The sequence below is a fragment of the Engraulis encrasicolus genome, chromosome 5 (assembly GCF_034702125.1).
Source record: "Engraulis encrasicolus isolate BLACKSEA-1 chromosome 5, IST_EnEncr_1.0, whole genome shotgun sequence".
NCBI classification, from domain to species: Eukaryota; Metazoa; Chordata; class Actinopteri; order Clupeiformes; family Engraulidae; genus Engraulis; species Engraulis encrasicolus.
Window position 1 is genome coordinate 50,224,382 of NC_085861.1, and position 15,718 is coordinate 50,240,099.

At 42.9% G+C, this 15,718-nt stretch overlaps 1 protein-coding gene across 1 annotated transcript in view; it reads left to right on the plus strand.

Annotated features, from left to right (window-relative positions):
• The window catches only part of cblc (Cbl proto-oncogene C, E3 ubiquitin protein ligase), a 32,982-nt gene that overhangs the window by 8,720 nt on the left and 8,544 nt on the right, over window positions 1-15,718 (plus strand). The window contains exons 3-9 of the mRNA XM_063199634.1: window positions 5,063-5,209; window positions 6,091-6,247; window positions 6,864-6,985; window positions 7,770-7,907; window positions 8,549-8,636; window positions 9,244-9,375; window positions 13,320-13,475. Of these exons, the coding sequence (XP_063055704.1) occupies window positions 5,063-5,209; window positions 6,091-6,247; window positions 6,864-6,985; window positions 7,770-7,907; window positions 8,549-8,636; window positions 9,244-9,375; window positions 13,320-13,475 (940 nt within the window). The remainder of the gene's footprint in view (window positions 1-5,062; window positions 5,210-6,090; window positions 6,248-6,863; window positions 6,986-7,769; window positions 7,908-8,548; window positions 8,637-9,243; window positions 9,376-13,319; window positions 13,476-15,718) is intronic.

Consider the following 15,718-nt stretch of genomic DNA (forward strand, 5'->3'; position numbering starts at 1 on the left):
CACGACACACGTGATGGTGACATTATGTGTGTGTGTGTGTGTGTGTGTGTGTGCATGTCAATTGATATGTGTGTGCACACACACACACACACACACACACACACACACACACACACACACACACACACACACACACACACACACACATCATGTCACCATCATGATCACCCACCTACAATCACGACACACACTCTTGTAAGTGCATGCAAGTACACAGATGTGCAAACACAAACGCGCACGCACGTACACTTGCACGCACACAAGTAAACACATGCACACATACACACATGCATACACACATGCATACACGCACACACTGACTCACATACACTCACTCACATGCACACACACACACGCACACACACACGCACACAAATTCAAGACTGAATCAACAGTAAGTCATGAGGATCAACAGCTTTCTGATGAGGAGTGGCTAATTGGACCTTGTTAAATAGGAAACAATCATTAACATAGGAACATCACCTATGTCTATGTACTCACATCATTAGTACTTGGCAGCAACAAACAAATAGAGAATCAACGACAAAATGCCTATTTGAAAAAAAAAAAAAAATCGCCTGAGGAACATGACCTAAAAATAAATGATAGAGGATAAAAATGTCATCCCTCCCAAATGTCATGCTAGAATAGTTTACTCAGGGATTTGAGTCCCTTCTTTCAAAACGTGCATAGGAATTTTGTATCGTTTTCAAGTCAAGGTTCATAATCAACATACACGAGAGACTGACAGCAGAGGCCCTTTGACTGATGTAAATAGAATGAAAGAAACATATCGACATACCAATATTCCGTTTCTTATTTTCTTATTTTAGGGCTTTTTGCCTTTATTTTGAACAGGACAGTTGAGGAGAGACAGGAAATGAGTGGATAGAGAGCGGCGATGAAGGATCTGCAAATGACCCAGGCCGGAATTGAACCTGGGTCACCGGCTTAGTAGCCCAGTGCCCTACCATTAGGCCACGGCAGGGCCAATATTTTTACACTTTCTACCTGAAGGGCAATTCTGGTAGAAAGTGTAGGGCTTATTATGCTGTTAGTATGGGGATATTGTGATGTACATTTAGGAGATGTCATGAGCACTTAGAAAACTTTGATTGCACTTTATTGTGAAGATCCTTTCTCGTCCCTGTTCAGCAAATACAGTCTCAATAGCGTAACATGATTATCAGTAGCTTCTTTTGTTAATTGTACAGTATACACATTATATTATGTAATGCCGCAGGTAGATCAGAGAGCGCAGCAATAAGCTCAGAGGTCATGTCAGGTGAGCTGGGCTTGACATCAACTTCATTCATCGGCCACTGTTGCTAGTGGCTTTCCTGAGTCACTAGCCATTCAGCTATTTTACTTGACACAAATTTGATATTGTTTTTTTTCTTCATCATGATACTGCACATTTAACCTCAGAAGATGAGGTGCTAAAGCAAGAAGATGAGCGCATAGCTTTCTACATGGAAAAAAATCAAACAAATAAAAATTGAGTGGCTGAGTTTTTTCTTGAACTTAAATACTAACAATTGATACACTAGGGTTAAACAACAGAATATAGGTGATTCTTATAGCATAGACCAGTGTTTCTCAAACTTTTTCAGGCCGAGGACCACTTTGTACCCCAAAAAAATGTTCAGGGACCACTGAATTGACAGTTGACGGGTGCTAACTTGGCACTGCTAATTTAAATGCAGATCATTTACTTTTCATTCACATTGCAACCCTGTCTTATTTTGGTGATAAGACTTCTGTTATGTTCAGCTTTAGAATTATGTTACAAAATAGCCTACTGCTAACTTGTCTTGGAATAGTAGAAATCCCCTTGCAGACCACCTGAGCTCTGTCGCGGACCACCAGTGGTCCCCGGACCACACTTTGAGAATCACTGGCATAGACCAATGTACTTGTCTTACGATAAGCTGATTCTGCACAGGTTGGGTTGAGTTTGTGGTGGGTACTTGTTAGGTTTTTTATTGTTTTTCAGTAATAACAAAGTCTATCTCAATGGGTAGGTAAAATGGAGTAGGCCTAAACGGTGTAACAGCTATGTAATATCATGTGCTACACGAAAGTACTTTTACTTTTACTTGTCCACCACTGGTCATACCAAGGAATAAGCCACCTGCCAAATTGGCTAGTGACACTGATATTATTACCAGCCACAGTCAAGTTTTATCAGCGTTTGGCCAGTTGGCAGGTGCCAATGTCAAGCCCTGGTGGAGACAAATTTCAGTCATTAGGCAAATTTCCATGTTGGTGCCACTGATTTCCATCAATTAGGTATTGTTTGTTATTTATTTCGTTGGTCTTCTGAATATTTTCACCCTTTGGTTGTCAAATTTTGCTTGACCCTCCCCTAGCGAGCTGCAAAACCTTGACCAGTCTCCCCATGTCATTGTCAAAAAAAAATGCATGACCCTCCCCTTATGGACATCCTATGACAAACGTTCATTGGCCAACGTTGCTGTTAAATGAATTTTGGATTCTGATAATGAACACTATACTTCCCGAAGACGGTGGGCATTTAATTAGATTTACTGACAAACAACAAAAAACAAACTTCGGGGGGGGGGGGGTCTGATCAATTGTAGTGAAAGGGGGGGGGAGTTCTTAGGATTATGTTACATTGAAGCATATACAAACAAGGTACTTTGGATTTCTAAAAAAAAATAAATGAGCCAAACATTTTTGAATGATCTTCCCCTTTATATAAAAAAATGTCGGTTGAGTACCCTCCCCTATTTTCCTCCTGTGACCCCGACAATGAATAAAAAACAGTCCCTTCGATGACTATACTGCAATAATGCCTGAGTTGGCCTAGGCCTGGGGTACCTCTAAGGCATGTTGTATGAGTGCGTGTACTCTACTCTACCTTGTGCTGATGTACTTTAAAAAAATATAACCCCAAAAAAACACTAACCCTATTTGGCATCTGTGCTTATTGTTCTGTATATTTCCTGTGCACTTGGTATCTGCAAGTGTTGTATGCTCTGATCATGTCCTCGATTGTAAAAAAAAAAGTTATTACCAAATGTTATGCAATGTAAAAGTAACCAAAGTTATTTAAAACAAAGCAGTAAAACAAAGCTGTAGTAATGTAACAGGTTTGCAGCGCTGTCAGCAATGTGACGGATTACCTCACCTTCAGGAGAATAAGGTAGCTGACAGGAAATGCTAAAAAAAAATCCTCATCAGATCAGCTTTAAAAACACACACACACACACACACACACACACACACACACACACACACACACACACACACACACACACACACACACACACACACACACACACACACACAATGGAACATTTGTGGCCTGAGGGTCACTGTCTGAAAACGAACAACTTGTATCTCTTCGCCAGTCAGCTTTCTAGGCCAGGGCATGGAAACTCTGCTTACCTGCTACTGAAGTTGGTGGTTAGCAAAGACGTAACCGTGGTCATCAGTCGAATGCAAAGCAAAAAAAACATGTACTGTACAAGTCTAAAACAAACTTCTACCACAAGAAATGATTTAGGCTGAAACCAGACAATTGTGTGTGAATTGTGAATTGTATGTGATATGGTGACATATTTATATTGGGCGTATAAGGGTTTAAATCAACATGTTCAAAAGATAGCGAATCACATCAAGTGTTTTGTTGTAAAGTAACTTCATAATGGGCACCGCTCTGCCAGTGGAACCCTCTACTAGCCTTTAAAAATACTTTACTATGATAGTACTACACTACTACAACATTGCAGTACACAGAGTCTTCAGTAAGTCATTACAAATTGGTAAATACCTTTCTGATAACAGAAAAATGAAACATTCATGTCTCCAAGAGTTTAAATTATGAGGTGGTGATCTTTGTCAGACATTTATCTTGTCCAGTTGTTGATTAACCATTGCAGTTATTGAGATTTGTTGCAAACACACACCTGCATTTTTTTTAATTCTTTATTTATGTAGGTCATGGGTCCCATAATTTTATATTACAAGTAGTGAAAAAGTAGTGTAGGTGACGCGCGCACATCCAGTAAAACAGGTGCTGGATCAAACAAACGTGCGTAAAAGAAGTCACTCACAGCCAGACACACCTATACACCTGACGAAGACCGCCTGAGGTCGAAACGTTGTGTTAAATAAATCAGTGAGCAGTAACAGTGTGCAGATTTTCTTTCTTCTTCTATATTACAAGTAGTGGACTTTTTTTTTTTTTTAAATGTCAAGATTTATCAGATTGCTTATCTGAAATGGTCTCAAAGGATGTGAACCTCGGTTGGATTCCAGACTCCAGAAGCCTGTTAGCATGTAGCTGGGCTGGGATCAAGAAACGGCCCTGGCATTTTAAGCATAGTCCAGCCCCTCACACAGCCCTCGTTTCTCTATGTTACAATAGGCTCAGTCCACTGTCAACTATAGGTATATTAAAGATGAACCAATGGGACTCCCCATATAAATGGTGGGCTGGTCTCTAAGAGGAAAAACAACAACACCCCCCCAAAAAAGACAGCCGTGGCCCATGAAGACTGTTGGCCCACCAGGAAAATGCCCTGTATGCCAGATCACCAGTCCAGCCCTGGTGTGTAGTGAGACGGGTGTACTGGCCCTGGGTGGTCAGTCAGTGGAAAGTGCAGAGGCACAGCTACAAAGACTAGGGAAAGGAAATGAGGTGCAGCGTCTTCCTGTTCACTGAGGCCGGAGAGGTGTAGTACTTCAAGCCTTACGTGTGTGTGCGCATAGGTGATGTGCATGCCGTGTGTGTGTGTGTGTGTGTGTGTGTGTGTGTGTGTGTGTGTGTGTGTGTGTGTGTGTGTGTGTGTGTGTGTGTGTGTGTGTGTGTGTGTGTGTGTGTGTGTGTGTGTGTGTGTGTGTGTACGTGCGTGTTTGCGTGCATGTGTGTGTGCGTTTGTGCGTGTGTGTGTTTGAGGTGTGAAATGTCTGACGTCTTACAGGCTGACCGCTGTACGCTATGTACGGTATCTGCATTGAGATGACTTTGTTGCCACACATTCACTTGAGTTCTCATGTATTGTTTTGTTTCTTTATTGTTTGTCGCCGCTAGGAGGAACCTCACAAAGATCTCGCTTCTCCTCAGTCACATGCTCTGCGAGCTGCGCGCCTTGTTTCCAGGGGGGAAGTTTCAAGGGGACACCTACAGGCTGACAAAGTCAGAGGCGGGGAACTTCTGGATGAGAGCGTTTGGACACAAGTGAGTTCAAAAGGCGTTCTGCGTTTCATTTTCACATTATGTGTTGTAGAATGCATGCCGTTAAAGCCGTGGAACCTTAAAGCCGTGGAAACTTATGGTAGTCAATGAAAAGACTTACCATAGTAGCCTACTGCACTATTACACATTCACAAAGATTCTTTGGCAACACATTACGTCTTGTGAAATAACACGACATCAGGGTTTTTTATTTTGTTTGTCCACTCTAGTGAGTACGCCTGTCTGTGGTTTTCCTTTGACCGTGTTACCTACACTAGGGCATTCTCTGTGAAAAAAGATGTGTGTGTATTCAACATTCTATCCATGCCATAACTAAATGGGAATGCACTGCAATTTGTGATCCCATTGTACTTCAGGATAGAGAGAGAGAGAGATAGAGAGAGAGAGAGAGAGAGAGAGAGAGAGAGAGAGAGAGAGAGAGAGAGATGAGTGGTGAAAAGAGATGGATGGAGAGACAGGACAAATAGAGAGAGAATTTGTGCATGTCGCACAAGTAATGGACCAAGAAGGTGCTGGCTCTCTGATGAAGTGTTGCTAATGTGACTCTTTGCTAATAAATGCACACAGTCTGGGAGCATCTACCAGTGTGCGCAGACATTTTTTTTAACCCAATTGTTTTTTGTGAAGTATTTTTGGGGGGGCTTTACAAGCCTTTATTGTTTTTTCTCAGACAGGACAGTGAAGTAGAGACAGGAAGCGAGTTGGGAGAGAGAGACGGGGAAGGGCTGGCAAAGGACCCGGGCCGGGAATCGAACCCGGGTCGGCCGCGTAGTAGACGAGTGCCCTACCATATCAGCCACATTAGGGCCTTCCCCCCCCCCCATTGTAATTAACTATCAGCCATTGTCTGGTTGTTGTTTCAGATGCATTGTGCAGTGGAGTACGTTCAAGCAGAACCTGCGACGAGTGCACAGTTTCGAGGAAGGCATGGAGGCCATGGCTTTGAAGTCCACACTAGACCTCACGTGCAACGACCACGTGTCCGTCTTTGAGTTTGATATCTTCACCAGACTATTTCAGGTAGGGCAGCCGAATGCCACTCTGTCTGCCGTATTTTTTTTTCTTTGTTTTTACATGACCCCAACTGATGTTTGAATATGCATATGAGAAACATACAGTAATATGCACTAGACGCAAAGACTCTCTCTCTCTCCCTCTCTCTCTCTCTCTCTCTCTCTCTCTCTCTCTCTCTCTCTCTCTCTCTCTCTCTCTCTCTCTCTGTCTGTCTGTCTGTCTGTCTGTCTGTCTGTCTGTCTGTGTCTGTGTCTGTCTGCCTGTATGTCTCTCTCCCTCTCTTTCTGTTTCTCTCTCTCTGTCTCTCTTTCTCTGTCTCTCTCTCTTGTTTGCCCTCTCTCTCTGTGTCTCTTTATCTTTCTTTCTTTCTCTCTCTCTCTCTCTCTCTCTCTCTCTCTCTCTCTCTCTCTCTCTCTCTCTCTCTCCCTCTCTCTCTCTCTCTCTCTCTCTCTCTCTCTCTCTCTCTCTCTCGCCATCTCTCTGTGCCCCTCTCGGTCTCCTTTTTTGTTTTGACTACTTGCACATAATTCAATTCAATAATAACTACAGTATGCTGCACATCCTATCTCCCCTTCCTCTTCTCCTCCACTTGCGGTCTGCTTTCATTGCATGCTGCCTCCAGCCCTGGTCCACGCTGCTGCGCAACTGGAATCAGCTGGCCGTCACCCACCCAGGCTACATGGCCTTCCTGACCTACGACCAGGTCAGGGCACGCCTGGACCACTACCGCTACCGGCCCGGCAGGTGATTAATGACAGGGATGGGGTCAATTATGCATGGGCTTCACACCATATGGTCATGGTTTAAAAAGAGAGAGAGACATGGAGGAGAGAGAGAGAGAGAGAGAGAGAGAGAGAGAGAGAGAGAGAGTGTGTGCGTGCGTGCGTGCGTGCGTGCGTGCGTGCGTGCGTGCGTGCGTGCGTGCGTGCGTGCGTGTGTCATTTTTTGTAAAGCTCTCTTGCATTACATGATACTGCATGTACTTATTTTGACCTTTAGAAATATGTAATGGTGTGACTGGCACCTACAGCAGACATATGTTTTAATAAATCAGTATGCTATGAATATGCTGGTATACAGATAATCTTACACACAGGCACAGACAGACAGACAGACAGACAGACATACAGAGATGGAGACGGACAGTCACACAGACTGACAGTTGGATGAACAGAGACAGGCAGTCATAAAGACAGAAAGACAGGCAGGCAGAGAGATAGACACAGACAGGCAGACAAACAGACAAACACAGAGAGACAGACAGGTAGACAATAAGACAGACAGACAGACAGACAGACAGACAGACAGACACAGATAGAGTGACAGGCAGAGACATATAAGTAGACAGAACGAAACACAGACTAGCAGACAGACAGATAGACAAGACAAGACAGACAGGCGGACAAACAGACAGACAGGCAGACAAAAACAAACAGACAGCCAATCACAGACAGACAGGAAGACAGACTGAAACAGACAGACAGTCATACGGACATCACTGAGGCTTGCCGTCCATTCCTCTCCGCAGCTACATCTTCCGCCTGAGCTGCACCCGAATGGGCCAGTGGGCCATAGGCCATGTGGCCGCCGACGGCAGCATCGTCCAGACCATCCCCCAGAACACCCCACTCTACCAGGCACTCCTGCAGGGCTTCAGAGAGGGCTGGTGAGTCAAAACAAACGGCAGTGGAAAAACTCCTCTGCACTCTTTATTTTGTTACGGCTTGGTCATATGAGTGCTTTTGTGATAGCATAGCATTGTGATATATTTTGGTAATCGTGGCTTCTTCAGGACGCATTGGTGGATGATGAATGATTACTACAAACAGTCAGATGAACACATACTACAGTATCAACACCCACAACGGGTGGTAAAGAGCAACATGGGGAGCGCATAAAAACTAACCCATTAAAACATGGTGTTATAAATTCGCTGTTAGCAGAATGGCAATGACCGAGTCATAGTGCATTACTTAAGGCCCTCTGCTATATCATAGCAGAGTAGTACTGTGGTAATTAACCTTTCAATGACTGTAGCCAGAGATGGTATCTAACAAGCTGCTACAGTGGTACGGCTAGCATTATGGGGCTACAGGGTTTTATTGTGCTTCTCAGTTATATTTTGGTGTTTGATTTTGGTATGATTTGGAAATAGCCATTGAGATTAACCCAATTCCAATTGCCCAGATGCTATTTTTAAATCGATTTTAAAACATGTTTATGAAGCATGCACTTAAATGGCTTTTCATGCCGTTGGGGAAAAGGGCTCCTCATTTGATCCTCTCCTCATAACTTCTTCAAATGCAGCTACCTGTACCCAGACGGGCGTGATGTGAACCCTGACCTTTCCGCCCTGATTGAACCGGCACACAGAGGCAAAGTGAAAGTCACAGAGGTACGGGAGCCACAAACTTGTTCTGTTCTATTTTTAGACAGTTCGTTTCTCACACAGGATACTCCTTCAGTGCATTTTGTACTTTCTAATGTTTTATTTTACCGTGTTCTGAGTCAGCCACAGTAGCTTTCACACGCAGAGGTCTGTTTTCCATCTTGCGGGTCAGATGTCAAAATGCAACAGAGACAGATAACGCCTGAGGTTGTGGGGAAAATGCTGTTGAAACTTGAGTTCAAGCGACACCTTCCCCTCTGGTTCCATACATGTCTTGTTTGTCTGACTTGGTTCTGACTTACTATCAGTTTACTGACTCCTATTCCTGCCAAACGACTTTTTTTAATGTAGAAATGTCAGCTGTGAAACTGAAGTTTTTAGAACAAGTATCAGACTGTGGTGAGCTTTTTCCATGTCATTTTTCCTCTTCTGGCTGTATAACAGGGACATTAACCCCTTTGTATACAGATGTTATAATCTTACTGTCACCACAATTGCAAAGAGTCTTTTTAGCAGTGAGTGAATGGGCTTCTCGGTGGCCCCATCTGCACAGAGAGGCTACATTCACCATGACCTTGTCTCTAAATTCTTCTCTTACTTTTTCCCTTCACAGGAGCAGTATGAGCTGTACTGTGAGATCGGCAGCACATTTCAGCTGTGTAAGATCTGCACGGAGAGGGACAAGGACACGCGTATCCAGCCCTGTGGCCATCTCCTGTGCCAACCCTGCCTATCAGGCTGGCAGGTAACTTACTGCATGTCTATTGGCCCTATATCATTGCAAGACCAGTTCGACCCTATGAGTTCCGTTGTAAGCCACTGGGCTTCTTCAATGTGCTCGAAGTCTACACATAATTGCAGTGTTAATTCAACACTGCCCATTAGGTTCCGCGCAACTGTTCTAACACAACTAGGCTTCATAAATATTCATGAAATTTGACAGGGGGTCGATGGTGCTGTCTCGCACGCATTTCCATACAACAGGGACTAGAACTGGGCTGTAGTTATGATCAGCTGCTGCAAGTAGCCGCGACAACACCGTGCTTTCACGCCATGGTGAATCTAAGCTAAAGAGTCCTAATCTAAACGATAACAGTTACATTCATTACTCACTTGGCAAGTCGTCTTCTGAATATCGAATATAGGCCTAGTAGTAATAGAGCTACAGTAATAGTGAATATTGAAGTTGGACTGTAGATTTTAGCCGTACCTTCCCTCTGCCTGACTGAAGTGCATTCGCAAACCAGTAAGCAATTAAATGAAAATTGAGTCCCGTCGTCGAAAAAATAGGCTACTTTCTGGGGATGTTTATCATAATTTCTCAGCGTGCTTCATATAAGGCCCCGTGAAATCTAATGACAGTAACGCTCCTCTTGCCTGCATGTCCAGGCGCACATCATGGTAAATAGCGTAACACAGGCAAAGGAGTCCTCATCAAAACGATAACAGTTACTCATTACTATAGTCTTGTGAATTGTAGGCAATTGGATTTTGAGGTTGGACTGTAGAGCGTAGGTTTTAGGTAGCCGATTTGGAGCCAATTCCCTCCGTAAAGTGCATTCGCAAACCAGGAAGCAAAATCAACATGAGTCCCGTCGTCGAAAACGTAGGCTTCTTTCTGGGGATGTTTATCATAATTTCTCAGCGTGCTTCATCTAGTGAAATCTAATGAAAGTAACGCTCCTCTTATGAAAAGATGTGCAATGAAAAGGAAAAGGCTATTTTAGTGTGCCCTGTGACTTTTTTGCATGGTGCGTGTTCTGTATTTCTCCGTAAAAACGGCTTCTCACGAGGAGGAGGCGTGGAGCTTCCCACATGGAAATAGCGTGATTTTAAAATAATAATAGGCTAATAATATAGGCCTATTTTAATCGGTCGATAGCCGAATGCTGTCAGCACAAAAAAACTTACTTTAAAACTTACTTTAAAAAAAGTTACTGTAAAGAACATGATAATTGCTTGACCAATTTTCTATGTCTAGTCTACTGTAAAAACTGCCAACAGAAAAGCGATGTTGATTTTTAAAGTGCGTGGGTGGGGATAGGTGTTTGCACATGCCGGTAAATCCTAACACAGGCAACATGTAGCCTAGTGGAACTAAGATCCTCACGCCTAGAACCACGTCTGTCGCGATTCTATAATGGCGCCTGTTTGAGGTAATGATGGGTGTGTATGGGTGGAGTAAATGCAAAAAGAAAACGAAACCACGCCCCAGCAGTGCGGAGCCCTGTTCTAACAGGGCTAGTAGAAATGGCCTTTTAGAGAGTATTCTGGGATCAAAAATGCTCTGGAAGATTTTAAATCGCCACTTTGTTGAATTAAGGAAGCAAGGCTATTGTTGTGCTCAAGATGTGTAGAGAAATAAGCAGGCGTGTGGGCCCAAAAAGAACAGTTCAAAGGTTAGAGGAGGTTTGCACACTGACAAAGACACTAAAGTCAAGCTCAACGATAATTTTTTTAATGTTCTGAGAGCAGAGTAGAACACACGTTTCAGGGTTCTGCCTTCATCATTGCTCTCACAGAGCACAGAGAGCACTAATGAAGACAGAACCCTGAAACAGCTGCTGTACTTCATACTGCTCATTCAAACATTTTACCTTTTCCATGAATGCTTACCACCACCATCAAAATCATTATGACTGGGAAAAGTGCAATTTTCATACATGAAAAGGTGGATCTTCACCATGTCCGCCATTTTGAATGTCCAGAAATGGACTTTTTAGCTGCAAAACTTACTGTACTTTAGTCATACTAGTAAATATTAATTTATTACTTTGAAAATATTCTTAAACAGATCAAATTTGGGAAAAGCAGCATAGTTCCAATACCTACTCTGGCCACCATCCTACATATTGCACCTATAAAGTCATATAGCAGCCGCCATGAACCAGCAAGGGTGCAAACACTAGAGACTATAGCATCAAGGCCTTTCAACAAATCTTTTGATTAAGTCACCTATAATCCTTTACCCTGGTACAGAAGAGAAGATGACTTCCTGCAACCTAATATACCTAACCTAACACAATTTAACAGGTCACTATACCAGATGCGTGACTCTTGGTTTGAACTTTTCTGGTGCTCGTGCATGGCAAGACATTTCGTGGCATTTATATCTTTGTTGAAGATTTCAAGACCGATGCATATAGACAGCAAGCTGGCTGACACTATTATTTCATACGTTTGTGTCAGGAGAGTGGAACAATTCACCACAACTTGTTCCAGACACTCTGCGGTCTGCTGTCATCCTTTTCATGTCCCTTTCATTGTCCTATGCAATCAGCTTGAAAATATAGAGCTCTGGTATACTTGCATCAGCGTCAGATACCGTGACAATCTGTATCAGTGGTATCAGTGTCATAACACTCAGCATCACATAATGCGTCTCTGTAGCTGTGTGGTTTCATGAACTACCTGTCATGGAAATTTGCGGTGCCGTGTGAAAGGGCTGTTTCTTGTGACCATGCCTTTGCAAATGGGCAAGCTAGCCTAGCCTATGATTGCTTGGTATCAGTGACAATGGTATACCATTGGTGTGGCACACTGAGGTTATGACAATACATATGGTTATTAGTTATTGCAATTGTTTCATCACATGGATTTTCTTGCTGTACTCACGTCAAATACACACATCACAAATGCAGTGAGGACAAGGCTGAAGTAGATTATCAGAATGATGCTTGTACGCCTTTTCCCCAGGATGTGATGTCAAAATGCAATTGAATTAATGTTTCAATGATGACCAATCTGGCCATAATTTAAAAGCTGAATATACAGGAACATAACATCTATTGTTGTCTGAGTTTGCATTGTCCAACACTGAAGATGTACCTGATTAAAACCACACAATGCAGTTTCCTTTTCTCTTTTGACTTCTTCTGTCAGTTCTGGTTAAAGCTAGTTCTGTACACTACAGTTTTAGTAAGGGAACGGCGATAAAAAACTCTCAGCTTCTCGGTCACGGTCGGTATTTTTAGCCAGAAGTCCTTGCAGTGGGGTCTGCCCCTTGTTGTAGTAGACAATGGCTGTGACTGTAGCGCATTGTGCTCACTGTTGTGCGTAGCATCTGGAGAACGGTGTGGCAACATGGGCCCGAGCTGTGGCTTTCTGCTTCCTGTGTCAGCTCAGACGTGTGTGTGTGTGTGTGTGTGTGTGTGTGTGTGTGTGTGTGTGTGTGTGTGTGTGTGTGTGTGTGTGTGTGTGTGTGTGTGTGTGTGTGTGTGTGTGTGTGTGTGTGTGTGTGTGTGTGTGTGTGTGTGTGTGTGCGCGTTCGTGCGTGTGTGTGTTTGAGCCCTGCTCTAGGCCGATGCATGCACACATACGTACACTTTCCATCATTTTGCAACAGGTCACACATTGCCTGAGAAGTTAGGCCGTGTGTCTATACAGAAGAAAAGAAAAAAAAGAAAGAAAAAAATGAGGCTGGTAGTTTCATATAAGCTGTCATTGTTGAGTTTTTTTCTTCTGTCAGTTGAGGACTTAAGATATTCTTGCATCTTAACACTTCAGTTTCGGTAACATGCTACATAACTATACAAAAAAATCACGGACATAGTCACATACGTACATTATATTCATACAAAATTTGCGTCAGTGTTTTACAACATTTTTACGTTGTACATTTTGCTTTCACCACATTTTCCATTGTCACGGTTCCTTCCGCTTCATCCTGTTTCTGATCTCCTTGTGCAGAAATCGGACGGACACACCTGTCCGTACTGCCGCTGTGACATCCGAGGCACCGAGTCCATCCTCATCGAGCCGTACCTGCCGGAGCCAGGCAATGGCAGAGCAGGGGAGGAGGCGGAGGCGGAGGCGGAGGAGGGGGACGAGGAGGACCACGAGGATGTGGAGCAGGTCATGAGGAAGCTGGCCTCCATGAAGAAGGTTAGAAGGGCTTCACATTTCAAAAATGAACTATGGAAATGAAAGTGGAAAAGAAATCCAATGAATTGGTTAGAATGTGGTTATTTTTTGTATAATTAAAGGTGCACTGTGTAATATTTTTATTACCAGAATTCATGCAGCCCATTCATGCGGCCCATTCCCAGTTACCTTTTTCATGAATACTTACCACGACCTTCAAACTTCCAAGTATTCATTATGACTGGGAAAATGGCTTTTTCATATATGAAAAGGGGGATCTTCTCCATGGTCCGCCATTTTGAATTTCCAGAAATAGACATTTTTAGCTGGAAAACGTACTGCACAGCGCACCTTTAACCCATAGGTGCAATTCTACCTCTTTGTAATGCCTCTGTTCACACATACATCAACATACCATCAAATGCTCCTGGAAACCTCAGACCTTGTACATCTCATAGACAGGGATTCCACACAAGTACATGTAGATGGATATGGATTCTGCCTGAATAGCTGTATCTTCCAATATACAGCGAGAAGTGAGCATGTGTGAATGCACCTTTCTGTCTCTCTTGGCCTCAATGGAAAGCTTGTGACAGGTTTTGAGAAGTCCACTGCTGCAACTGGTGTTTCAGTTTCCTGCTTCTGCTCATGATGTGGGTGTGTGTCATATTCACATTGGACATCAAATAAATGGAAATCCAGTGTATAATGGGTGAACCTTGCCTAAATAAATGTACAGTCAAGTTCCATTTCCCTCCATATTGTATTACGTCTACATTCTGGGAAGACGTTATTCTTGTTACCAGACAACTGGCCAAACAGCAAACCACAGAGGGTCGAGAGACAGGGGGAGCACATTTCAAACGTTGATGGAGATCACCCCTCCTACCATTTATTGTTTCTATGTCACGACCTAACATTAGAGATTGATTCAGATTCAGATTCAGATAACTTTGTTAGTTCCATCAGGAGGGCAATTCAGTTTGCGGTCCCAGTCTCCATCAGTCAATGAATAAATAGTATAAATAAAAGGATGAGAAAATGAAATACAAAACCTAAAGGAAACGAAAAACAATAAATAAATAAGAAAACAAAAGACATACACATTTTAACACATACATTCACACACCCTGTCCTGTCAGTAATGAGCAGCCCTCAGTAAATGAAATGGTCAGTAATGAACTCTATTTGAAAATATTCACAAACAGATCCAATTTGGGAAAAGGCAGCATAGTTGCAACGAGCAGCATAGTTCCAATACCTACTCTGGCCACCATTCTACATATCGAACCTATAAAGTCATATAGCAGCCGCCATGAACTAGCAAGGGTGCAAACACTAGAGACTATAGCATCAAGGCCTTTCAACAAATCTTTTGATTAAGTTACCTATAATCCTTTACCCTGGTACAGAAGAGAAGATGACTTCCTGCAACATAATATACCTGACCTAACACAATTTAACAGGTCACTATACCAGATGCATGACTCTTGGTTTGAACTTTTCTGGTGCTCGTGCATGGCAAGACATTTCGTGGCATTTATATCTTTGTTGAAGATTTCAAGACCGATGCATATAGACAGCAAGCTGGCTGACACTATTATTTCATACGTTTGTGTCAGGAGAGTGGAACAATTCACCACAACTTGTTCCAGACACTCTGCGGTCTGCTGTCATCCTTTTCATGTCCCTTTCATTGTCCTATGCAATCAGCTTGAAAATATAGAGCTCTGGTATACTTGCATCAGCGTCAGATACCGTGACAATCTGTATCAGTGGTATCAGTGTCATAACACTCAGCATCACATAATGCGTCTCTGTAGCTGTGTGGTTTCATGAACTACCTGTCATGGAAATTTGCGGTGCCGTGTGAAAGGGCTGTTTCTTGTGACCATGCCTTTGCAAATGGGCAAGCTAGCCTAGCCCATTGATTGCTTGGTATCAGTGACAATGGTATACCATTGGTGTGGCACACTGAGGTTATGACAATACATATGGTTTATTAGTTATTGCAATTGTTTCATCACATGGATTTTCTTGCTGTACTCACGTCAAATACACACATCACAAATGCAGTGAGGACAAGGCTGAAGTAGATTATCAGAATGATGCTTGTACGCCTTTTCCCCAGGATGTGATGTCAAAATGCAATTGAATTAATGTTTCAATGATGACCAATCTGGCCATAATTTAAAAGCTGAATATACAGGAACATAACATCTATT